Source organism: Lissotriton vulgaris, unplaced genomic scaffold (genome assembly GCF_964263255.1).
Source record: "Lissotriton vulgaris unplaced genomic scaffold, aLisVul1.2 SCAFFOLD_2616, whole genome shotgun sequence".
In the NCBI taxonomy this organism is placed as follows: Eukaryota; Metazoa; Chordata; class Amphibia; order Caudata; family Salamandridae; genus Lissotriton; species Lissotriton vulgaris.
In genome coordinates, this window is record NW_028250909.1 from 80597 (window position 1) to 106656 (window position 26060).

Consider the following 26060-nt stretch of genomic DNA (forward strand, 5'->3'; position numbering starts at 1 on the left):
AGGACTAGGGTGGGATCTGAAAGATCGAAAAGGGGGTGATCTAGAGAGAGATGTTTGTGGACAGGTGGAGATGAGGGAATGGTCATCATTGGGTATCCCCTTTACTGAGGTTTTGGCCACTGAAGACATTGTGCCCTACCGATCCATTCCTCCCATTTCCCATCCTCCTGACGTGCTGGCCTGGCGATGCGCTTCGGTTGTCCCTTTGGTCTGTCCGGGCTGCTTTCAATAGATCCACTGTACTATAGGCTGCTGACTTGAGGCAGGAGAGAGCTGCCAAAAGGTCTTGAGCTCTCTAGAAGTCAAGAGTGTCACAGTTGCCATCATAGATGAGTTGATGCCCAGTACACAGAAGAGGGAGCAGTGAGGCAATGGGGTCTGTTCTAGTTCATATTGTTATATACACGGTGAATCCAAAGCTTGTTCTGTACTAATGCAGTGGTTCTTTCTTTTCATTGGCTGCCAGTGATGGGGAAAAATGTAAGTACATATTCATTAAGTCACATGTGTAAATGGGCAGTACTGCTTAAGCTGAATAGTAAATATTTGAGTAACACAAAGTTGATGGACTGAATACTGAACATTGTCGAGCATTCACCCCCTGTCACAGATCTGGGTTAAATCCATTGTTGTTTTGCACGCAACGCCTTCCAGTTTGGACCCAGCCATATGCAAATCATTCTTGGCCCTGCTCCCCAGGGAGAATCAAGCCTGCCGGTTCGGGCTGGACTGTTCCCATGGGGAGCAGGGTCAAGATTGATTTGCATATGGCTGGGCCAAACTGGAATACTTGGTGAGCAAAAAAGCAATGGATTTAGGCCCAGATCTTTGTATTGGGGTGAATGTTTGACAATCTTAAGCATTCCATCCACCATCTTTTTGTATTGTATTTGCAATTGCATTTGCATAGCGCTTCCTACCCCTGACGAGGCGTCGAAGTGCTTTTTTCAGTGAGTAGCACGCTACTCCGGGACCCATAGAGGATTAGTGTTGAATTAGTATAGTGAAACGTGCAAGTACATTTTAAGAGATGGATAGGTTAGTCAGTTATTTGGATTCGGAAGGATAGAAGAGGAAAAAAGGTTTGTATTTATATCGTGGTTGTTACCCCTGATGGGGCGTTGAAGCATGCTACTCTGGAATTATTGGTGAATTAGTATGGTGAAATATGAAAGTAATTTCAGTGGTGGATATTAGTCACTTATTTGGAGTGAGAAGGATAGCGGAGGGATTGAAGGGGAAGAAAGGTTTGCATTCATATAGCACCTGTTACCCCTGATGGGTGTTGAGCCGCTTTTCTGGTGAGTAGCACACTACTCCGGAACCCATAAAGGATTAGTGTTGAAAATTAGTATAGTGAAATATGAGGTAATTTGAGTAGTGGATATGTTATTCAGTTATTTGGATAGAGAAGGGCAGGTGGTGGGGTAGAAGAGGGAAAGAGGTTTGTATTTATATAGCACTTGCTACCCCTGATGGGGTTTTGAAGTGCTTTTTTGGCGAGTAACACGCTACTCCGGAACCCATAAGGATCCGTGTTGAATTAGTATGGTGAAACATGAAATTAAATTGAGTGGTGGATCTGTTAGTCAGTTATTTGGATTGAGAAGGGTTGGGGAGGGGTAGAAAAGGGAAAAAAGGTTTGCATTTATATAGCGCTTTTAAGCCTGATGGGGTGTTGAAACTCTTTATTGGCGAGTAGCACGCTACTCCGGAACCCATAACGGATTAGTGGTGAATTAGTATAGTGGAATATGGATTTTGTTATTTTGATTTAAAAGTATAGTGGAGGGATAGAAGAGTGAAGGACCTTTTTTTAAATTCTTTTTTTAGGTCATAGCAGTAGGAGGAGGCTTTTGGATGAGTAAAAAGGGTTTTTCTAGTGGAAGAGTTTAGAGCGGTTTGTTTTGGGGGATTGGTATAGTAAAAGAGGCGTCAGATGATGCAAGGAGGGGTAGAGTAGGTGAGACTCTAGAAACAGTTATTTTGGAGATCATAGTAGTAGTATGGGGTTTGGGATAAATGAGAGATTGGATGTAGAGGATATATTGATGGATGTATTGGGTGAGAGAAAGGGTAGTGAATTGGAAAGAGTAGCAGAAAGTAGTTTGAGATGAGTCGGAAAGTTGGGCTAGAAGATATATTGAGAGAAGTATAGGCTGAAAGTATATAGATGCATAAAGGAGGTAATTATATGTACATTAAAGATATTGATAGAGGTACAGGATGAGAAATAGGGTAGTGCATTGGATATAACAGACCCACAGATCCATGTACATGGAGGTACACAGATGCATAATGGAAGCAAGTGCATGTGGACCAAAGATGATTTTTAAAAAAAACATAATTATTCTACATGTTTATACAAAGCAATTCACAAAGATAGCTACCTATCTATAGTGAGAATAAATTGTGGGTGGGTATTACTGAATGGGAACATGGGCAGCATTTCTGGCCTTGGTCCCAAAGAGGCTCAAACAGGCAACTGCCCTTGTCCTCTCCACCCTTAGCCTCAACGCACGTCCTGAGACGCCCTAACCCTGGCCTTTTATAACCCTAGTGATCTGGTGACCCCTCTAGCCAATGGGAGCCCTAACACTATCCAATCACAACACTACCCCTAAAATCTGGAACCAGTAGGAGACCAGGACCTTACAACCAATCTTAGGCCTAGTCCAAACAACCAATCAGTTGAAAAAACCCCGATCTCTACGTCCAATAGAGGCCCTAGCCCAACCAGTGGTCCCAACCCAAGTTGCTATAGTCACCGTAAGTGGGTAGGGTATGCCCAGAGATGGGTCCTGTGCTCACTATGCCATTAGATTCAAGCTAGCCTGGCTGATAATGGGTGATACACCGAAACCGATCACACGATGCTTGTTTCCATTTCAGGGGGCACCTGGCTTGGCAGCTTGGGCTGACTGTTACCCTGGGGAGCAGGGTCAAGGCTGATTTGCATAAATCTGGGACCAAACTGGAATGGCACGGGGAGCAGAAAATGACAATGGATTTATCTCTGTCCTAGGGTTAATGTTTTGAAAATATTTAGCGTTCTGTCCATCCTTTTGTGTTGCTATAGTAAATATTTGTGACCTGGCACTTGATGCGCCTTTTTCACAGCTGAACCCAGTTCTTGTTTTTGTTTCTCAGTCATCCAGTACGTTGTGGGGTTGCTGACTGCTGCAGTAATTTTCGGTCTTCCCGTCGTAATAAGTGAGCTCTCTCGTATCCTCTGCGGGAAGCGATGGTGCCAACGTGTGGAACAGATGGGTACGTTTTGTAGTATTTGTGGTGGCGGCTTGTACAATAATGGGTGGTTCAGATGAGGACATAAGTCTACAGTGTAAAGCGTTTCCCTTACTCTGTTCTCGTTTCCCTCACTCACCATTCTACAATTTAAGGCAGTGAGGACCAGCGAGGAAAGGTCTTGGAGCAGGGCGAGCTATTACGGTTGTCGATATGGGTACACTGTGAAAAGCAATCTCATACATGTTCAGAGGGTGGGTCTCTAGTAGGGCAGGTAGTCCTGCAATCATGGGTTCCATACTGTGTGCTATCCTGGTGAACACTGGGAGGAACAGTTCGCACTTGGGTGATTTGAGCAGAGTTTAGCATATAAGAATACTGAGGCCCAAGAGGGATGTTCCTTCTCTAAACACTACAGTGACATGTAAGCTTGTGAACCTTGTCTGGGCAGGGAGACAAAGAGACCCCTCAAGATTCAGTTATTATTTTTAAATAAATATTACCAAGTACAGGGACTAAAGAAATCCTCAGAAGCCTCTTTCTTTCACCACCTCACACTTCCTGTCTCTTTATGTCATGAATACCAAGGCCACCTAGTCTTGATTCCACCTCTTACCTCTTTCTTCCACCCTTTGCGCTTCCTCTCATTTATCTCACTAATCTTCCTAATTTTCTCTTCCTCCTCCTCTCTCTTTTCTACATTTTTCCCTCTTGCTCTGGGTCAATGTTTGTGGCTGAAAAGTAAGCCCTCGTCCTCAAACATGAATGCTGTTGTCCTTGCAACCATCTGTGAAAAATTAAGCATTGCCTTCTTGAGGGAATGGGGTATGGGTGATGGGGGCTTGGTTTCAATTTCTTTGTATTGCCATAATAACCGAAGACTGTGTTGTGTTCTTTCTTCCATGTGAACAGTTGATGATAAGTTTCAGCTCACTCTTCTCGTCTGCTGGGTCTTCTTCATGATCTGTGCCTTGGTTTCTGCCATTCTCACACTGTGCTTCTCGGTCTCATATGGTGAGTATGAGTACTGAGTTAATGGGGGGATGATTGGTCCTTGAGAAGGTACATTGTGTATGTGTTTGGTAATGTGTACTAAACTACACCGTACCGATGATTAGGGGTGGGCGAATTTGCTTAGCGTCTTTAGTCATATGTGATGTGTGTAATTCTTGCAAGGACTTTTAATGCTGAAACATTTGCTTTGGTCTTCTGCAAAACTAACTTCAGTATTCAAGTAGGCATGGAGTTAAAATGTATAGAAAATAAAATGCATTATTATGGGAGTTGATAACCTATCATAGTAGATTTGGGTTTAGGGAGTGAAGCTAGGGTCCATGCGTGTGTTACAACATCCAGGGTCTTTGCGTAAGTGCAGTGGTGTAGTTCATTATTTCTGTTTGGGCCCCCCGTAGCCTGTGCGTTCATGCCACAAAGTTATAGCAAATCATGGTTTCACGTGCATACTTGTGTTTTAAAACATACTTCTTTTTGTAGCTTTTCCAGCCTGTAATCTTGCCTTCTTGGTGGCTCTGGTATGCAGCCTTTCCATGGAGTCCCTGTGGTTGATGCAGACCAAGTCACAAATCCTGGATAACTGGATGAAAAAGATGAGCCAATGGATAGGCCAAGGGATGAAAGGTAAAGGTGTGCATGACTACCTTAAAATATGTAGACTCTAGAACCAGAAGACCTGGCATTTGCAGCTGCTGACCCGCACGCCTCTAGTGTTTGCAGCGGATTGTGTGCTAGCATTGGTACAAGACACATTTAAAGCCAGCTATCATTAATAAACTGCTTTCTCCCAAAGGAGCCAGCAAATTTCATCATCAAGAAGAAGTGCCGGGTGCTATAGGGTGCATGGATATATAGACTACATGAAGTACACAGTAAGGGGATCAGAAACCAGGTGCTGTACAAAGTACCTGGTCCCGGGGCTCTCCTGGTTTCAATATGGGTGTCTGCTTCACAGGCCACACTCGGTTGCGTATTCTCTTGGTCCACGGAGAGGTTGAATAAGCCTTCCTTCCTTCCTGCTGCCAGTCAATAGAACGCCTCGCCACCTTCAGGTGAAGAGGAGTTGCCCACAAGGAGTTCAGCACTGCTCCTCGATTGGCAACCATTGTCCAATGCAATAATGCCAGTCTAGTCCCAACGATGACTCTTCTCAGGTAGAGTTTGCTTCTGCTCACTGTAGATACAAAATGGTGGAGCTGCCTTGGTGGTGGATGAAAGATGGCACCTAAGCCAGAGCCTGGCTTTTCCTCTTAATCCCATTTCCCTGTCAAATGAAAAGCAAAGGTTTGGTACTGAGAGAACTTCTCAGATTTCCCTTCTGTCTCCCGCCATCTAACAATATCTTGCTGGGAAATATCTTCAAAACTAGCCCCAGAGTATGTGATGTAGCCGGCCTCAGTCCCACCCTTGTGTGTAGACTGCTCTAGACAGCAAAGGGATGGAAGAAATGCTTGAATTATCTCAGCCATTGGCTATTGGTCAGAGCCACATTCCATGCCATCGTTTTAGGTCTAATGTGATGCCTGACTAATAGATACCAGACACATGTAAATCAGGCTTGGTCCCACTCCATTGGGAACAACCCACCCGAACTACCAATTCAGGTCCTCAACAGTCAGGAACGCAAACATCTGCAGGCCGGTTTTAGCCTACATAGGCCCTGTATTGGGTATAGCTTGAGTCCTGTGGCACAGTGAAAACAGGACTCCTGTCTGGGCATACCCTTCTCAGTTAGGGCATCATGGAAGGAATTGTTGTATTCATCTCCACGACAAGTTTCTTGCTTGGAGCTGCATTCCCCACCTTTTTCTATGGAGAGGTGAATTCTAAGGAGTTAATTTTTCCATGTCTGGAAGGGATTGGTTCTAAGGTGGGCACATCAGACATCCCTTATTTCTTGGGCCAGGAATATCAAATTATCGTCCTTTATCGCCAGATCCTGGTTCCTGTTAGCTAGATTGCAGGCATCCCCTGCATGCTTTTATCCCATCTAGTGCACTTCAAATGTCTAGCTGAAAGCAGGAAGCTGGTTCCAAGTCCAGCAGACCAGCCACTGTAGGACCGGTGCATCTTCCAGAGTCGAAGCTGTGCCCCCCAGGCCAGTTGGCACCAGCCGGCTTGCGTCTCTGTCACTGCTCATTGCATTCCAGCTTTTCCCATCCAAGACCAGGCGCCCCCGGCAGGACTCTCCATCTTCAGGGCAGCTCCAACTGATTGAACTACCAGGCCACCGCCACGTAAGAGACCGCACTTGGCTGCGCAGCAGTTCTCGGTGCTCAAGAATAGCGGTGAAGCCTTGTTCATTTAGGCATCGTACTTATACACAGACCTCCACAGAATATGCCACAATTCCCAAAATCGCTGAGCGAGCAAATGGCGCAACTAGTTACCAACCACGCCAAACTACTATTAGTCGGTGACTTTAACTATTGGGCCAATGACCCAGCAGGGGGAACCTACTCTACCGAGTTAACTGATCTACTCACAGGGCTAAACCTAAAACAGAGCATCCTTACTGCAACACACATTAAAGGGCATACTCTGGACCAAGTATGGTCTAACGGCCTGCCTTTAGCTAACTTAGAAGTCACACAGTGCATTTGGTCTGACCATCACCTTATTAGATTTATCTTAACCATCTCCAACCATACAACAACTACTAAATACGATCCGGGCTCATGTAGAAGCTGGAACATGATTAACAAAAATCAATTCGTAGAGTCACTAATTAGAACCACCCCCTCAGCTTAACCTTCTGTTAATCAAGGCGAGGAAGATTTATCAAACTGGCTGACGATCGCCAGCAATAAATTTGCCCTCTCAAGAAACTACACCAGGCCTGTCGCCACAAAGCCCATGAGTGGTTCTCACCTGACTTAAAAAGCTTAAAACTTGAACTACATCACGCTGAGAGAAAGTGGAGACATAAATACTCCCCAGAGGATAAAACAAGTACCTACAGGCACGCATATAAAAATGCAATAATAACAACCAAAGCCAATTTCTTCTCGTCTAAAATTATCAATTCCACAAACCGCTCTAAAGATATCTTTTCAATCATCAATGAGCTATCGAATCCAGACAGAATCACAGTGAAACCCACCCCCTCTCAAACCCTATGTGATTCCTTAAACTCAAAAATAGTATTCCCAATTGCCAGAGCCCGGCGTACCACGTGAAACCCGTAAAAGCTGGTACAATTTCCACCAATAACCCAAGAAATTTTCACTGACCTACTAGTCAAAGTAAAATCTGGATCCCCTAGAGACTGCTGCCCTCCGAGGATCCTTAAGGAAATATTCACGGCATGCCCAAATCCAGCCGTGACTCTACTTAATGAGTCACTACGCCAGGGTCTGGTACCAGAGTCCTTTAAAAAAGCCATAATTATCCCCCTATTAAAAAAACAGGGGCTGATCCTAATACGCTAACGAATTTCCGGCCAAGCTCACTGCTCCCATATCTGGCTAAACTGCTTGAAGCCCATGTAGCGAAATGCCTATCCGCCTTTCTAGAACAATCAGAATATCTAGACACTCATCAGGCAGGCTTCCATCCTGCTCACTCCACAGAAGCGGTGATTCTGTCAGTATTAGATAATCTGAGGGATAAGGCAGACCGAGGTCTCCCCCAGGCCCTGGTGCTCCTTGATCGCTCAGCCGCCTTTGACACGGTCGATTATAACATTCTGATCGACCGTGTCAGGGATGCGGGGGTTGAAGGCTGTGCCTTAGAATGGATAACATCATTCCTTGCAACCAGATCCCAATCAGTTCAGCTGGGCAGCTTCACGGCCCCCATGATTAAGACCACCTGCGGAGTCCCGCAGGGCTCATCGCTTTCACCTCACTTATTCAATCTCTACCTTCTTCCCCTAGTCCACGCATTGAAAGAAAGGAACATTCAAACCTTCAACTACGCGGACGACATTCAGCTGACATTTCAGATCAGCGACTCCCCAACTTCCATTCATGAATTTCAATCGACAATGCTATTCATCCGGGACTGGATGAATAGTAATCAACTTAAATTAAAGCCCGATAAAACTGAATTAATTCTGACGGGTGGGCTGCGTAACCTCTGGAGCCCTCTGTTCTGGCCGAAGGAATTAGGACACCCCCGACTCCGTCCAATCACGCCAAAAGTCTGGGAGTGCTGGTCAACAGTGACCTAACCATGACATCCCATATCGGGTCTGTCATTTCATCCTGTTTTTTTCAACTAAGAAAAATAAAAAAAATCAGCAGGTACCTCACCCATGAAGCTAAAATTCTGGCAGTCATCACTATGGTGATCTCTCACATTGACTACGCCAACTCCCTATATTTTGGCATCCCAGCTTACCTCACTCATCGCCTGCAACTGGTACAGAACCAGGCAGCCAGACTGGTCCTATAGGTAAACAAACGTCAACATATCACTCCCCTCCTGGAAAAACTTCACTGGCTCCCCATATCTCAGAGATGTGCCTTCAAATTGGGGAACATCATTTTCAAATCCTTGAACGTCAAAAGCCCAAAATTCATTAATAGCATGATCAAAAGACACAACCGAATCCGTAACTTAAGATCCGCTCACCTTCATCTCCTGATGACGCCTCACATTAAACAAAAACGATTTGGAGGATCGAGATTTGCGACATTGTCCCCAAGATACTGGAACTCCAAGCCGCTAGAGATTAGGTCCTGTACTGACCTCATGACATTCCGTAGACTTCTAAAGACATGGCTCTTCCGACAGGCTTATGAGTAACTTCAACTAAAGCACATCACTGGCAGGCACCCTTCCCAGTAGCGCCAAGAAACCTACCGGGTGCACGAGCGCTTTATAAATCAATTATAACATAACATAACATGCAGCAGAAAACTAGATGAATGCTTCAGTGGCCGCTTTGCCATCCTTCACAGCCCCTCTCCGGCGGTCATCATTGTGCTCCATTCCTCAGGCAGTGACAAGACCACAAAATAAGTGAAGAGTCTGTGGCTGAGATTCATTCAATGAAATCCACCCACTTATTGTTCATAGGATGAAGCCCTGTCGCTGATGAGACTTGCAAAAACCGCTAGAAAGGCCACCAATAGGGTAACTGCAAGGAGAACCTACTTTTTCAACCTCTGAGAATGAAAAATGCCTGTCTCAAAAGATCTAGTTCCTGGTGCCCCTCGTAACTGCGAGTGCATCAGTCAACTTCACATCTACTGGGACACCGCGAAGCGGAGGGTTCTGGAGAGTTTAGTCAACAAAGTTTAAACTGAATTCCATCTGATCAACTAAAATCGACAACTAACATTGTTTCGACACCCGAAGCTTTCTCAGCCAAGGGGGTGCTGCACTGTGCCTTTTACGCTTGTAGCCTTCGTAATGACGCTGGTCTAGCTGTAACCTAAAGTTACTGTTACTAAATAGACACCTACTAATACATCAAGCTGTCTCAGTTGATAAATCCGTGCAGTGTCTGAGCAGACGTCGGGTAACCAGGATCGCTTCAGGCACGTACCTGCCTGAGGGATCAAAAGGAAGACCTTAGAGACCACCTCGTGAGCTTCCAGTGACCATGACACTCTTATAACTTTCTCCCAAAGTGAGGGACAGTTTGACCAGCAGGTTCTCTATTTACTATTCGCTGAAACTGCCTTCTTGCCATGGTATCTACTAATGCATTAAGAATTTTAGACTGAGATATGGGTTGGCTAAATTTACCTTCATGGTGATTCTCATACATCTAGTAGCTGTGCTCTCTCCCTGTACCAGCACTTTTCCACCGTCCGCTGCCAAGGAACAAACCTCATTGGCTCATTTTTTTTGTGACTGAAGATGTTGTGCACCAGTGGGGAGAACCCCTCTTCTTACACTGCCATGAAATCCATTGGTATTTTACTAGAAACCCTGTTGCCGCATTCCTTTTGCTTGAGTACACCTACTTCAGAATCCAGGACAGAAAAATACACAACGTACGAGCCTTATCTACAAATAATTAAACAAAACTAAATGATATTTGAAAAACCAAGGAACCCTCAACCCCTACACACCTCCTATGCTCTAATCCTAACCAGTGCAATGCACTATTTTTACACTTGGTTCCATCACCGTCAATATCACAAATTCTGCCTCTTTCTATTAGGATCCCAGCATCAGTGCCTGGGAATATATGACGATACTACGCAATGTTGATCGCGGTATCTTACAACGCGGGTTTTACAGTCCAAGTCATTTCCACGACTTGCGCTGGACTTAGGGATAGTACGATTTACTATTCCAACACCAGTCTAAGTACAGTAGGGAAGGTGTTGGATAGTAAATCGTACTATTCCTTAGCTGTCGGAAAAAAGACAACAGGAGTATAACCCGTAGACCAGATTGAGATTTGGGTGTACATGTGTAAGAGGCAACAATATCTCAATAGGTATCACTATAGTAACAGAAACATTTGTATGTACTTTGCAAAAGATCTGGGCAAAGAATATCCAGCATTCTAGCTGCCCGCGGTCTACTAAACAGACTGCCGCCGATCCTCCATGCCACACTGTGACTTTTTTTTTTTTTTTTTTTACTAATCCACGGTCTCCAAGCCGTGATTGTGGCAGCTTAATAGCGGTTTTCGCCGTTTCTGAACTCCTTCTCACCATCCCCAGCCAGGACGGGGCTCTGTTCCTGTGCTTTCCACGTCCCAATTCACCAGTCGGGGAGCGGATCGCTTGACCCTCCTGACTTATTGTTTTCCTCCTAGGATCCTCCTCCCAACCCAGAACGATGCTCCGTTCCTCTAATTACGATCACCCTGCGGACCTCTCCTGACACTGCACATCCCGTTGAGCGCTTCCCTACCGTGGCGCCCTCCTGGCAATAACGGGGCTCCGTTATTGTGCCTTCTTCACATCATCTTTATCAATCGGCAACCCGGTCCTGATGAAGATCCTAAATGAATAGGATCGAAACGCCGTTGACCAGCAATACAGCGCGAATAACAGCGCATGACTTTCTCTGGTTCCCAAAGTCATTGTAAATACCTATTCACCAAGGAGGAACCAGCTATTTTGTACATACTGTAATTTCCAATTTTGTCTTTTTTTGCGTCCCTCGCTGTTCTTTCACTTATATGTCACCTGCGCCATCACCGTTCGTCTCACTATCACGTAGCGCACAAGCCCCCTTGGGTTGCCAAATGCATTCTCTGCCTCTAATGCTGACATCATAATACTGTTTTTTGACTGTTTAAACCTGAATATACCTTAGAATATATGATGTTATATGCACTTCTAAAATCAAAAATGGAAGTGTCTTTTTTGCCCAGATTTTTTTAATGTTGTACATAAAAAAATTTCTGTTACTATAGTTATACCTGTTGAGATATTGTTGCCTCTTACACATTCCTTAGCTTTCAGCGCCCTCCATCGCAAGTCGTTGAAATGACTTGCGCTGTAAAACCTGCGTTGTAAAACTACTGCGGTGAAACCCCTGCGTGGTAAAGGTCGTCTCCCGTGCCTGCGGATGTTTGTCTGGTTTGCCTAGGTTGTACTTCGATGCACTATAGAAACCTGTCACTCTAGCTCAAGAATCAATTCTGCGTCTGATCTGTTTGCAATATTTGTGGAGGTATGTCAAACTCAACCCCATCCTCCCACAACAAAGTTTAACTGTAAGCAAATTAGCTGCCATGAATTACATGGAAAAATGAAAACCGAGCAGTCTGGGTAGTTTAGAAAACTTCATGGGGGGTGTAGTCCCCATTACATGATGTAAATGCCGTTCTGGGAAGGACATGGCTTTTGTAGTTCGGACTGGACTGTTCCCATGGGGCACAGGGTCAGAGCTGATTTGCATATCGCCATTGTCTAACCCAGGGTGGTGTGGAGTGCAAAAAAACGATGGATTTGGGCCCAGATCTTTGGACTGGGGTGAATGTGTGACATTGATCCACATTCGGTCCATCACCTGTTTTGTTTGCAAATTCCGCCATAAGTGCGCTGGGGATGCTCAGACGTGGGTCCCAGGCACTCCACACCACTGGAGTCAAGCTAGCCGGGCTGATGAGAGGTGTTACCTCGAAACCGGTCCGGTCCTCGGATGCTTGATTCCGTTCTGGGAAGGACATGGCTTTTGTAGTTCGGACTGGACTGTTCCCATGGGGCACAGGGTCAGAGCTGATTTGCATATCGCCATTGTCTAACCCAGGGTGGTGTGGAGTGCAAAAAAACGATGGATTTGGGCCCAGATCTTTGGACTGGGGTGAATGTGTGACATTGATCCACATTCGGTCCATCACCTGTTTTGTTTGCAAATTCCGCCATAAGTGCGCTGGGGATGCTCAGACGTGGGTCCCAGGCACTCCACACCACTGGAGTCAAGCTAGCCGGGCTGATGAGAGGTGTTACCTCGAAACCGGTCCGGTCCTCGGATGCTTGATTCCGTTCTGGGAAGGACATGGCTTTTGTAGTTCGGACTGGACTGTTCCCATGGGGCACAGGGTCAGAGCTGATTTGCATATCGCCATTGTCTAACCCAGGGTGGTGTGGAGTGCAAAAAAACGATGTATTTGGGCCCAGATCTTTGGACTGGGGTGAATGTGTGACATTGATCCACATTCGGTCCATCACCTGTTTTGTTTGCAAATTCCGCCATAAGTGCGCTGGGGATGCTCAGACGTGGGTCCCAGGCACTCCACACCACTGGAGTCAAGCTAGCCGGGCTGATGAGAGGTGTTACCTCGAAACCGGTCCGGTCCTCGGATGCTTGATTCCGTTCTGGGAAGGACATGGCTTTTGTAGTTCGGACTGGACTGTTCCCATGGGGCACAGGGTCAGAGCTGATTTGCATATCGCCATTGTCTAACCCAGGGTGGTGTGGAGTGCAAAAAAACGATGGATTTGGGCCCAGATCTTTGGACTGGGGTGAATGTGTGACATTGATCCACATTCGGTCCATCACCTGTTTTGTTTGCAAATTCCGCCATAAGTGCGCTGGGGATGCTCAGACGTGGGTCCCAGGCACTCCACACCACTGGAGTCAAGCTAGCCGGGCTGATGAGAGGTGTTACCTCGAAACCGGTCCGGTCCTCGGATGCTTGATTCCGTTCTGGGAAGGACATGGCTTTTGTAGTTCGGACTGGACTGTTCCCATGGGGCACAGGGTCAGAGCTGATTTGCATATCGCCATTGTCTAACCCAGGGTGGTGTGGAGTGCAAAAAAACGATGGATTTGGGCCCAGATCTTTGGACTGGGGTGAATGTGTGACATTGATCCACATTCGGTCCATCACCTGTTTTGTTTGCACTTTGAGGAAGCACAGGCATTCCTTTGGAAGAGAGAAGGTCAGTCACTAGATCACTAGTTCCTAACTCACTGAATCACTAACCTGTTCACTTTTTCGATCACTTAACTATTTTCTCACTCATTACTAGATAACTCGTTTGATAGATTGCAGAGATTTTCGTTTTTATTGAGTGTTTTTGTTTTTTATTTCTTAGATGTGGGACTGACTCTGTCCTTCTTTCCCAGGTGCTGTGAGCGTCTTACGCCTCCTCATATTTTGGGGTTCCTTGTCTATGCTGCTGCTCTACTGCTGTACCGGTGAGTACAGGAAGATGAATCCACCTTGTGAGGTTATTGGCAGCACTAGTTGCAAACATGAAAAGTCGCCTATAACTCCACATAATCTTCATGATCACACATTAATAAGTCTTCACATGGTCGCCCCATCTCCACCTGTAATGGAATAACTGCAGATAATAGATTTGGGAGACGGGTTCCACATATGTGTAGAGCAGTCGCTGGGCATCAGAGGGTCCGCGGTAACCCTGTGCGCTCTCGGTGGAGCCTGTTTAGTTAAGAAGATGGAGTTCATTTTTTTTTGTAGGTTTCTCATTTTCTAAATTGCATTTGCACCTTCTTTTTGACTAATTGGCATCAGCTGGCTGAGATGTATGCGCAATCCTAGCCAACGGGCAGCAAAAAGATGTTATGTTATCTGCACAGGACAGCTCACCCGGGAGGGTGTCCTGGTGCTGAAGCAGGAGCTGGATGAACCGAGCCAGGGTGGGCACTACTAGGTGTAGTGTCAGGTGGTAGTCAAGAACTGAGGAGGAGGTTCTGTTGTGAAGTGGGAGGTCATCTCAGGCTTTAGGATGAGGTAGGGGACGGCACAACCTCTAGATTCGGTTCTACGTGTATGTGGGAGGTGGGGTGCAAGTAGGAGAATGGCTGAGCGGAGGTGTCTGGTAGGTTTGTGAAGTTAATACAGTTGTTGAGCTGCGTGAGGACAATGTTTGTGCAATGTTTTGTGTGCATGTGTGAGGAGTTGGAAGACTTCTCGTTTGGGGAGAGGTAGCCTGCGGTGCTCTTTGAGGCGCAGGGTGATGTGAGTGCAGGGTAGAAGCTAGAATTTGAACCTGGCGGATGAGTTTTGTATGCTCTACAGTCTTGTGGTCAGTTGAGTGTTGATTCCAGCGTAGAGTGCATTGCCTGTGTTCCCCCTTGCTGGTGATGGGTGCCTGGGTGATGGTTCTTCACGTGTTGGTGGGGAGCCTTTTGAAGAACATTTTGAGTGTGTGGGAGCAAGCGATTCCGACTGCATTCATTAGGATTAATACCGATTAAACGTCATTATCTGTTAATAGCATGTTATATTCTGACTTCTTGATATTTCCCTTTTAAACTAACCCTGTATATATTTCCCTTTTAATAGAACCTTTGTTCTATGTTGCACATGCACACTATCCAAGTGGTTCCATTTAGAATTGTTATGATCTGAAAAGTTATACTGGGATTGTTAACTTGATGGTTGGAAGTACTGTGCTGCAGCTGAATAAATCCTGGACTTATCTATATATCTTGGATTTCTCTTTATTTACTACAAAATTGGCGACGAGGGTGACCAGTACCTACTACTTCTACATCAGCAGCACAGGTGTGGTACAAAACTGGAATTTTGGGAAAATTTTTTTTTGAGCTGTTTGCAGTATATAGCCATTTCCAGAAGCTTTTGGATTAAGATTTATGCTCCAAAAGTACTTTGTTTTTCCTCCAGAATCCATCGTTTCAAGAGTGATCTGGAATGTGACCTGTAAATCTATTTGGGAAAGATTCAACAAGGATTTATCTATTTCTTCATTGTGGATTTATTTCAAGGAATTACAATTTTCTACAAGCCTCCAGATTTCTTGTCATTTTACAGAAATTGCGCTGTTTTGGAACTTTTCCTTGGTAATCCTGCATATTTTACTAACTTATACGCTATTTTAAGTGTGTTTACCTTCAAAAATCGGACTCTTCGTTTGCAGTTCGCATGCGCCGCTGGAAAAGCTGTATCCAAGGTAACGCGTGCGCTGTGAGACAAACTGTACCTATGGCAACGAAGGAAGCTGCACGCAGCGCATGACGTAATGCGCATTGCGTCGATAGCGGCCATATTTGTTTACTTTGGCTTCGTTCACTGCCGGGTGCTGCGGAAAGCGAGCATTATTTAACAACAAAAAACTGAAGGTATTTCTAAACAAAACTTAACGCTACATCCAAGCGCTACTGAAGAGCGGGTCTTGTGTTACAACGTGTTTGAAGGTACTTGAAAAACGCGTTTGCCTAAAGCTGTTAGCAACGCGTGTGAAACTGACATAAACAACGTAATTAACTGAATTCAAGGAAATTACCACAGATTACAAGTTTGAATCCTACGCTGATGATCATTTCAATTTCGCTGATGTACACAGCATGTGTACTCATTAGCTTACTTGTCATTAAGTTGTAGCAGTCAGTGCAACTTAGTTCTTAGTGCATTACTATTATTTACATTGTTATTGCTATTATTTTTTTTTGGTTGTTCATTGCTGTGATACTTGCATTTATTAATTAACATGCAGTTTGATCCCCCTTCTAAGTTTTTGCAAAACAAGGGTGATCCTCCAATTCCGTGGAACAGATGGAAGGAGGAGTTTATGACTTATTTAAAAGCTATTGATGGAGAAAGGATGGGAAATGAAAGGAAGAAAAACATCTTTTTACATTGTTTGGGATCTGAGGGACAGGCTATTTTCAGAAATTTACCAGCTGTTCCTGGTGATAATGGGGTTTTTGATGAAGCTATGCTTCGTGTAGAAACACGCTTTAAACCTACCACTAGTCTAGCCTTAAACCGGTACAAGTTTTACACCAGAACGCAAAAAGAAAATGAATCTTTTGATGATTTTTTAACAGGTTTAAGAGCTCTAGTGATGCCATGTAATTTTGGTGATATGACGGATGAGATGCTTAGAGATAATATTATTGTAAATGTTAAGTGCAAGAAAACACAAGAACAATTGTGGATTGTAGGCAATCCAACTTTGTTGGAGTGTATCTCTACTGCTAAGGCTTTTGAACAGTCTAACAAGTGGATGAAGACAATAGAGGAGACGAGTAATAAGAGTAGTAAGAGTAATAAGTTAACTGAAGAAGTGTGTGCAATGAACAATGTTGGAAAAGGTTCCCCAAGTCATAAATTTGGACCACGTAGCCGCATCGTATGTTTTAGATGTGGGAGTTACAATCATGTTGCTACGTTTAAATTTTGCCCTGCTTTAGGCAAAGAGTGCAACAAGTGTGGAAAAATAGGTCATTTTTCCAACTCATGTAGAGAAGACAAAAAGAAAGGTGGGGATAAAGGAAATTATTTCAAGAAAAAGGAAGTTTCTTGTGTGAGAGATGAAACAGACTATGATTCAAGTCTGGTTAGATATGAACATGCTGTGTCTGATGAATCTAACAGAGTAAGTGGGATGATTGTGTCCATTATAAGTATAAGTTTGCTTGAGGAGGATTATTTGGAGTCTCCTAAATGTGTTGTTAGGTTTAAAGGAGTAGAGTTAGAGTTGATGGCTGATTCTGGGTCTCCTTGGACCATTATAACTGAAAAGTATTTTGATGAAATGTACAAGAACATAATTTCTAAAAGTGAGTTGTGCCCTCCCGACATTATGGCAAAAGGTTTCAACGAATCCAGTATTGATTTTATAGGATACATTGCCTCCATGATTTATTTTAAAGATCAATCTGCATATATCAAACTGTATGTGGCTGTGAAGGGAGTGAATGTTTTGGGGTGGCGAGATCAATTCAGACTTCACATTACATTGAATCCACGCAACAAAGATCCTGTCATGGTGTCATATGATAGTGATATGTCAGAAGATAGTATCAGGTCAGTAGAAGAGAATAATGTTTGGAAGATTTTGTCGGATGAGTTTCCTAGTGTGTTTTCTGACAAATTAGGAAAATTAAGCGGTTTCACTCATGTCATCAAGCTTAAACAACGAGCTATGCCGGTTGTACAAAAACTTAGGCCGGTACCACTTAATGTTAGAGAAGAATTAAGTGATGCACTTAATGACATGTTAAAAAATGATGTCATAGAAGAAATTGAGTCATCCGAATGGGTTTCGCCAATGGTTTTGGCACGCAAACCTGACAAATCTTTGAGGTTGTGCATAGATTTGAGAGCGCTCAATGCAAACATAGTGGTAGACTGTCACCCCCTGCCCAATATCAACGAAGTTGTGAGTATGCTGGGGGGTGGTATTATATTCTCCACGTTGGACTTGAGATCGGCGTATCATCAGGTTATGTTAGCAGAGGAGTCACGCCATCTCACTGCTTTTATCACACCCCAGGGTTTGTTCCAGTTTAAACGTATGCCGTTCGGTTTGGCGTCGGCAGCCTCTGTTTTTCAGAGATCTATGTATCATATATTTAAGGACATGAGTGAGTACGTGAAGTGCTTCCAAGATGATATTTTGGTTTTCTCCAAAAATGATGAGACACACATGGAGCATCTGAGGAATGTATGCAAGATGTTAGATAGGTTTGGACTTACTATTAAGAGTAAGAAGTGTAAGTTGTTTCAAAAAACTATAGAATACTTGGGACACACCATCTCTGGTAATGGTGTTTCTCCAAAAAAATCTTTGGTAGACGCTATTTTAAAGGCTCCTGCACCAGATTGTAAGGACAAGTTGTTGTCGTTCCTAGGACTGTGTGAATATTACAGTAAGTTTATTGCAAACTTTGCGACCAAGATGGAGCCGTTAAGGGAGCTAACGAGGAAGGAGGTAGAGTTTTTGTGGGGTTCTAAACAGCAAGATGCTTTCGAAAGTGTCAAACTCGATATGGTGTCTGCACCTACCTTAAGGCCTTTTTGTTTGAATAAACTTTGCATTTTGACAGTGGATGCCAGCCTTTATGGGTTAGGTTGTGTACTTTCACAACGTTCTGGGAAGGAGGATTGGAACGTTGCGTTTGCATCTAGATCCTTGAATCAAACTGAAAGACGGTATGCTGTCATAGAAAAGGAATTGTTAGGATGTGTATGGGGCGTTGAGCATTTCCGTAATTATATTTGGGGTGCAAGATTCCTCATACGCACTGATCACAAACCATTGGTGAGCATTCTCTCACCTGGTGGAGGGTTAAATGCCACAGCTCGCATTGCAAGGTTGATGTCACGTCTGCAAGAATATAGTTTTGACATTGAATATGTACCTGGGAAGCTAAATGTAACCGCAGACTGTTTGTCTAGATTGCCATGTACAAGCTCTGGAGATGAAGAGGATACAGAGGTGGTAACAAGTGTTTCTGAAATGTTTTCAGAAAAATACAAAGTGATATCGGAAGATATGTGGAAGAGGGGTATGGATGAGGATGATTTGCTATGTAAGGTCAGAGACTATGTGAAGTTAGGATGGCCTTCCAAAGAACGTATTCCTGCTGAGATCACACCATTCTACAACGTTGCTGATGAGTTGGCCATTGAAGGAGAGCTTTTGTTCAGAGCTGGGAAATGTATTCCACCGTTGGCTATAAGAAGTGTGATTTTACAAATGAGTCATGAATGTCATATGGGAATGTCTTCTATGAAAAGACTCATTAGGTCCAATTTCTGGTGGCCAGGGGTTGATAGAGTAGTGGATAAATACGTCAGGGAATGTCCTGAGTGCATTGAGAGTGATAAATCGTGTAAGTGTGATCCTGCACCTTTAGTTCCTGTAAAGTGGCCAGATCATCCGTGGCAGAAGTTAGGGATTGATATAGCTGGTCCTTTCAATTTCTTACCACAGGAGTGTAGGTTTGCCATTGTTGCTGTGGACTATCATTCAAAGTGGCCTGAGGTCAAACTAGTGCCTCACCCAAATACTGAAAGTGTTATTTTTTTTTTTAAAAGAGATTTTTTCCAGAGAAGGTTCTCCGGAGTGTATTGTATCAGATAATGGGGTACAGTTCAAGTCCTCACTTATGTCAGAGTTTTTGAATACGTATGGCATTAAGCATTGTACCACAGCTCTCTATGAACCACAAGGTAATGGATTAGTGGAGAGATATAATAGAGTCCTCAAGGAAGATTTGATTTGGGCTCGCAAATCAGGAGGTCTGTGGAAAGATAAGTTGAGAGAGAAATTATGGCTATACCGTATTACACCTCATGCCACTACTGAAGTCTCTCCTTTCCGCTTACTAAAAGGTAGAGATCCTGTTTCGGGATTATGTCCTTGGTGGTTTAAGAAAAGTTGTAGTCAGCAAGTTACTGATGTGAATATTAAGGATGTGGCTGGAAGAGTGGAGGTAAAACAAAATAAGTACAAATCCAATTATGATTCTAGAATGAAAGTTAGACAACCAGAATTCATGGTTGGAGATGTTGTCAGGATTCGCAAACCAGGTTTCATTGCTAAAGGAGAGAGCAAATTTGGTAAGCCAATGAAAGTTATGCGAGTTTTTCATAATAGTGTTGTTACTCAAGATGGGAAAAGATGGAATGTTAGAAGAGTTTCAAAATGTGTACCATAGTTGATTTTTACGTATGCATACTGATGTTTGAACATACAGTTTGTAAGATTAATGTCTTTTCTTTTCTTTAAGGGGAAAGATGTGTTATATTCTGACTTCTTGGTATTTCCCTTTTAAACTAACCCTGTATATATTTCCCTTTTAATAGAACCTTTGTTCTATGTTGCACATGCACACTATCCAAGTGGTTCCATTTAGAATTGTTATGATCTGAAAAGTTATACTGGGATTGTTAACTTGATGGTTGGAAGTACTGTGCTGCAGCTGAATAAATCCTGGACTTATCTATATATCTTGGATTTCTCTTTATTTACTACATAGCACCAAGACAGGCCCCCTCTGGGGCACTTATGGTATACAGACACGCCTGTTGTGTTTTGTTATGGGTTGGATATTGTATGGCAATGGTAAGATTTGTGTCTCTTAACTTTATACGTCCCGATTGTTCTGTTGTCTCTGATGTTCCAGTGAACTTTAGCAAAGCTTCATCTTTGTGTGTGTCCCCAAACGTCTAAGTCTTGTTACCCCTGGTGACTAGGGGTCTGAGTTGGAGTTTAATTGGGTGGGTACTCTGTCACAACTGTGGTGGATTGTCTGTCCGCTGGATTACAAGTGCATTATAACTTTTGGCTCGTGTAATGAGGTGAACAGGATACGTGTGATGTATGAGACACAGTACCTGTTTGCCAAATGCGAATTCAGGCCTTCACTCGGTCCTGGAGCAGGTTACGTTTTCCACCTTTCTAGGTGTGGCTCAGTGCTGGAATAGAGTGAGACCTGCTGGACTTCAGTTTGAAACTGGCATTCTTAAGCCACGTATATATCAGGCTGGTCAGATGCGTTGTCCTGGTAGACAACCTTGTGTTATCCCTGGGACGTAGAGAGCGAGAAAGAGGGAATAAATTACATCTTTACCCACCACGTTAACCGACTGCTATAATTCCATCAGGGCGAATAAAAACTTTCGAATGTCGCGTCGTAGGAAGACAATAGACCAACTGGATCATGAGCATGTTTATCAGACGCGTAATCTGACTTATCGTCAGCAATTACACTGCAGATTTGGATGAATTGGTTTGTGTTTTGATAAGTGTTTATTATTACCCAACAAAACCCACTTTATCAATTGTAGGCGCAACAGCTTTGCTAACATTTTTTGTTGGCAATTTGTTTAGGAGAAATGTTTGTTTGAATAAGTAAATTTACACACGTGTTAGTAAATTACAGGCAGACGTTCATGGACTCCACATGCACCCCACCCCCCATGACACTGATCTGATGAATCCACCCCTTTTCTGTCTCTGTCCCCAAATTTGAGGGGATCCTAGTAAATATGTTTCCAAATCCAGCACAGATTTGGCTAGAGACCACTTAAGCTAGTAGGAGAAAGGGCAAACATAGGCCACGCCATCTGCATGGTCATCTTTCCAGATTCAGCAGCTCCTGGCTGATTTGTAACTCCTAAGTGACCCAGGCTGGGGTGGATGGAGCGGAAGAGGTTAGGCAGGGGTCGCACGTGGTGAAGAGTGAGTCCACTTGTTTATAAGGCAGTGGCAAGAGGGCACATAGACCTAAGTGGTTGCATATGTAAGCACAAGATCTATGCTGAGTCAGACCTCGGATTCGTCTGAAGCTGGCACGCTGATAATTAAATGCCTGTTGTTAAGACCTAAGAAATCCCGGTTATATTTTTGTTCATGCAGTGGTAGTAAAGTAGGGCTGTAGCATATGAGGAACAGTGTGTTCCTCTTTGGCAATGTGACTATGCATTGCCCAAGCCTGATCTGGCCCCTGGATAGTATATCCAGACAGACACACTATCTGGAAGGAATCCATGAACACACACACAGCTTATATCTATGCTGAGATTCCTAGTAAAGCACCTATAGTTATACTTAAAACAGACTTTCAATCACTTATGCTTATACTTGGCTTCATAATTCCGTGACATATTAACGTGGCTTAGTGCCGCCTTGTAAATAAGGCCCCTTTTCACACTTTACTTGGCGTTAAAGGGCCATGCAATGGGAGTTTCAGTAGGCGTTTCGCCGCAACACCCATTGCTTTTTGACGCTGACCCATATTTACACTGATGGGGCAGTGCCAAAAACTAAGGCTAGGTAAAACCGGGTCTTAGGAAGGCCATAAGAGGAGAAATGTATGAGAAGTTATTAACTTCTCCCCGTATTTTGTTGTTTCTCTTTGTGTATAGAAACAGCAAATCGTTTTAAAGGTCGTTTATATGCAGGAAGGTGTCCCTCTCTGGACCTATATTATCGCCCCTGCTCCACAGGCGCCCTTGAAACATGGTATCAAGAGAGAGGGTACCCCACTATCACCAGGGAACAGGGTACAGTGACAACAAGTCAAATCAGAATCCCTGGGCTCACGCTCACTATCCTTTCACACCACTGTAGGTTCACTACCAAACTTAATCAGGGAATACAGGAAATATTTAAGAGGACTAAATATAAATTTCCACAACAAAAATTTGAACGTTCACAGTCTAATTTTAATCAAAAACACATTACATATAAAAAAAATTTAGCGCTTAGCAACAGTTAAAATGGTTCAAAGAAAATTTTCTTTGAAAAAGAATAAAATACAGCAATTAATTATAACATTTCATAGCACATATTATCAAAATCAAGTTAAAAAACATGGAGAGATATATAAATGACATGTTGTAGAGTCAAGGGTGACACATGAAAACAGATATACAGAAAGCCTAACACGAAAGGAAAAGAAACCCCCTCTATTGTCAGTGGCCTCTAGTTGTCCTTGCCACTACTGATGAGTAGATCCAAAGGCTTGTAATTTTTATATGTAACGATGCCACAACATCTCTTGTCCTGCACCGAAACGCGTCAACGCATTTTCCAACAGAGAATCCAACTAGGCCTAGCGAACAACCGATATACATGCATGTTTGATACTGTTGTTCAGCGTTACATATAAAAATTACAAGCCTTTGGATCTACTCATCAGTAGTGGCAAGGACAACTAGAGGCCACTGACAATAGAGGGGGTTTCTTTTCCTTTCGTGTTAGGCTTTCTGTATATCTGTTTTCATGTGTCACCCTTGACTCTACAACATGTCATTTATATATCTCTCCATGTTTTTTAACTTGATTTTGATAATATGTGCTATGAAATGTTATAATTAATTGCTGTATTTTATTCTTTTTCAAAGAAAATTTTCTTTGAACCATTTTAACTGTGTTGCTAAGCACTAAAATTGTTTTATATGTAATGTGTTTTTGATTAAAATTAGACTGTGAACGTTCAAATTTTTGTTGTGGAAATTTATATTTAGTCCTCTTAAATATTTCCTGTATTCCCTGATTAAGTTTGGTAGTGAACCTACAGTGGTGTGAAAGGATAGTGAGCGTGAGCCCAGGGATTCTGATTTGACTTGTTGACCTTGAAACATGGCACAAGGATGCCTGTGCTGATGGTAGGCAGCTGTTTTAATGAGATTACTAGACAAAAGGCTGGGGCTGGCGTAATTTTTTTAATACGGCACATCCTTGTATTTTAAAAATGTTAGAGCGTGACATTACCAATTTTGAAGTAACACCGCATTCCTACATTTTATTGTAAATATCCCCCTTACTGTCTCATCTGCAAGAGGTGGCCCAGGAGTTGTAGCGTTGAGTGTTGGTTTAGGAGGTCCGAGTCATATGAAGGCTGGTTCAGATATTTTTCTCAAAACCTTACCTTAGAATTGCCATCTTTGTCATAAGAATATCCTGTGTTAGTAACCGCCTTTTATTCATGTTTGCAGGTGTCCACGCCCATGGAAAACCATTGCACTTTGATTGGACCCTCTCATTTGCTGTTGTGGTGCCAGTCGCGGTTCTCATTCTTATCCACTGGTGCTGCCAACCCAACGGACCGCTCAGCTGCTGTAAGTGGATATTTTGTGAACTAGTTATGGGGCGGTTGAGTAGAGTTTCTATAGCCACAAAGGATCTGGCTTTGGAACTGCTGATCCTCTGACCCTGCACCACCACCAACATGCAAGCTGCATCTACTGTTGTTAAATCCTAGTCATTCGGTCAGGGCTTATAGGCTGTTTGAGCTGGTATTACGTGTAACACGGTGTAATGTCCCTAGTCATTCAGAAATAGCAGTAAGCGGTGACTTGGCTCCAGACTGAAGCAACACCTGACCCCCTACTGATCTGAGACATTGCGTTTTGTGGGTTCCTAGCCGGGTGAGAAGTGGACCCTGAGAGACCATCCAAAGACGGAAGGGAAGGTCTGCTGGATATTAATCGCTTTCAGCTCGGGAATGTTGGGAGGATGTTAAGGTGTTACCAGGACCTACTTGGGAATATTATTGTCATGTCATTTACAGTTAATTTCTGTAATATTAGGTCTGTCCTAGAAGTTGATACTAACTGCTGTATCTCCTCTCTCAAAGGGCTGGACAGACACAACACTGACCGTTCTCGGAAGGCGTCTGTGGACATGGAGCAGGGGACAGGGACTACCACGATGTTGAATGATGGATACCAGCCAGTGTCAACACATGGTGATCCAACGGGCATTTGAAGGATCCTGCGCTGGCGTATAGATTGCTCCTCAGGGATGCTCAGTGTCTGGACTTTACTTGAGATTTCATGGTTGACTGGTGGACCTCTGAGACGCACCGTGTGGTTTGAATGTGCCCAAGACATTTTGCCAAGGTGCTTCCTCCAACCTACTGTTCATCCGATAGGTGGGTAACTGAGTTGGCTCCACAAGGACTGTAACTGAGGTACCTCAGGGACAAATGTGCTGCTTACTCCATCCTACACTCTGTGCTGCTGCTCCTTCCCACTCAGTGGAAGAAGACTTGTGTTTCTTGGAGGGTTGGCCTTTTTATCCTCCTTTGAGAATGTGCCCTAGGCATTTGTTCAAAGATTTGCACTGTTTGCCGTAGGCTTGTGTTACTGTTTCTTCTGGACCAAGAAGGTCCTTCCCCTCAGAGGCATTATGACGCACGTCTATTTAAGCTCTGCAGGATACGGGGGTTCTGCACTTTCTGTCGAGCTTGGTTTACTGCAAAAATCTCAACTTTTGTTTCATATTGCAAACTTGAAATTTGTATGTGTTGTAAGTAAATGTCATTTGTATTATATATATTTAGTTTTGTACCAAGGGTGGGTCAATAGAGGATTTGGTTACGGCTAGGGCTGTCAACTTTGAAACTGGGGAACCAACTTGGAGTTTCGGAGTCGGTTCAACATTCTGTGAATGTGTCCATGTAATCTCCCCGTGCCTTAAAAAATAGTGATTTGTAATGTAACTATTGCTCATGTAAAGTGCTCCAATCCCTTCGGGTCGAATTTGCTCTATAAAGTGTTATAAATGGTGCTTGTTCCCCAGGTGACCTGTGTGGTATTGGTGCTAATTTAGCTGTTTCCAATGTGTTCCATTTCTCACATTTGAGAGCAGGTCCCATCCTCTCTAGGACTGGTTCCTGTAACACTCCATAGAAATATTCTCTTTTTACGTCTGAATTGAATTGAAACAGGATTTATAGAGCGCCTGGTTACCCATAGGCATCCCCGCGCTATCGCCTGATTACACACTGAACTGTGCCCCATTAATTTACGGAAAAGTAAGGTTTTAATCTGTCTCCGAAAGGTGAGCTAGTTAGGTTGGCACGGATTTGCGGAGGCATACTTTTCCAGATTTTAGCTACATTCTAAGAAAAGAGGCGGCCACCACTTTGTGCTCTCTTTATTCTTGGTGTTACTAGTAAGTATTTGGTTTCCGACCTTAGGACTCTATTTGGGGGATACAGATGGATAGGGGACTGAATAGCCAAGCATCCCTTGCCTGCAAGTGCTCGATGGGCTATGCATAATGCCTTAAACTGAATGTGCTCAAGGATGGAAAGCCAACGAAGAGATGCCAAAGCAGGTTTACGCGAAGAGCGCTTTGGGGTGTTCGTGAGAATATGCGCCGTGCAATTTTGAACGACTTGTAACTTTCGTATCG

General features: G+C 43.7%; 1 protein-coding gene across 1 annotated transcript in view; it reads left to right on the forward strand.

Annotated features, from left to right (window-relative positions):
* Positions 1-25440, forward strand: part of LOC147663081 (uncharacterized) — a 54104-nt gene extending 28664 nt beyond the window's left edge. Inside the window, exons 4-9 of the mRNA XM_086950693.1 lie at positions 3151-3270; positions 4159-4260; positions 4741-4884; positions 13756-13827; positions 23855-23977; positions 24496-25440. Of these exons, the coding sequence (XP_086806819.1) occupies positions 3151-3270; positions 4159-4260; positions 4741-4884; positions 13756-13827; positions 23855-23977; positions 24496-24626 (692 nt within the window). The 3' untranslated portion in view covers positions 24627-25440. The remainder of the gene's footprint in view (positions 1-3150; positions 3271-4158; positions 4261-4740; positions 4885-13755; positions 13828-23854; positions 23978-24495) is intronic.
* The last annotated feature ends 620 nt before the right edge of the window (positions 25441-26060 follow it).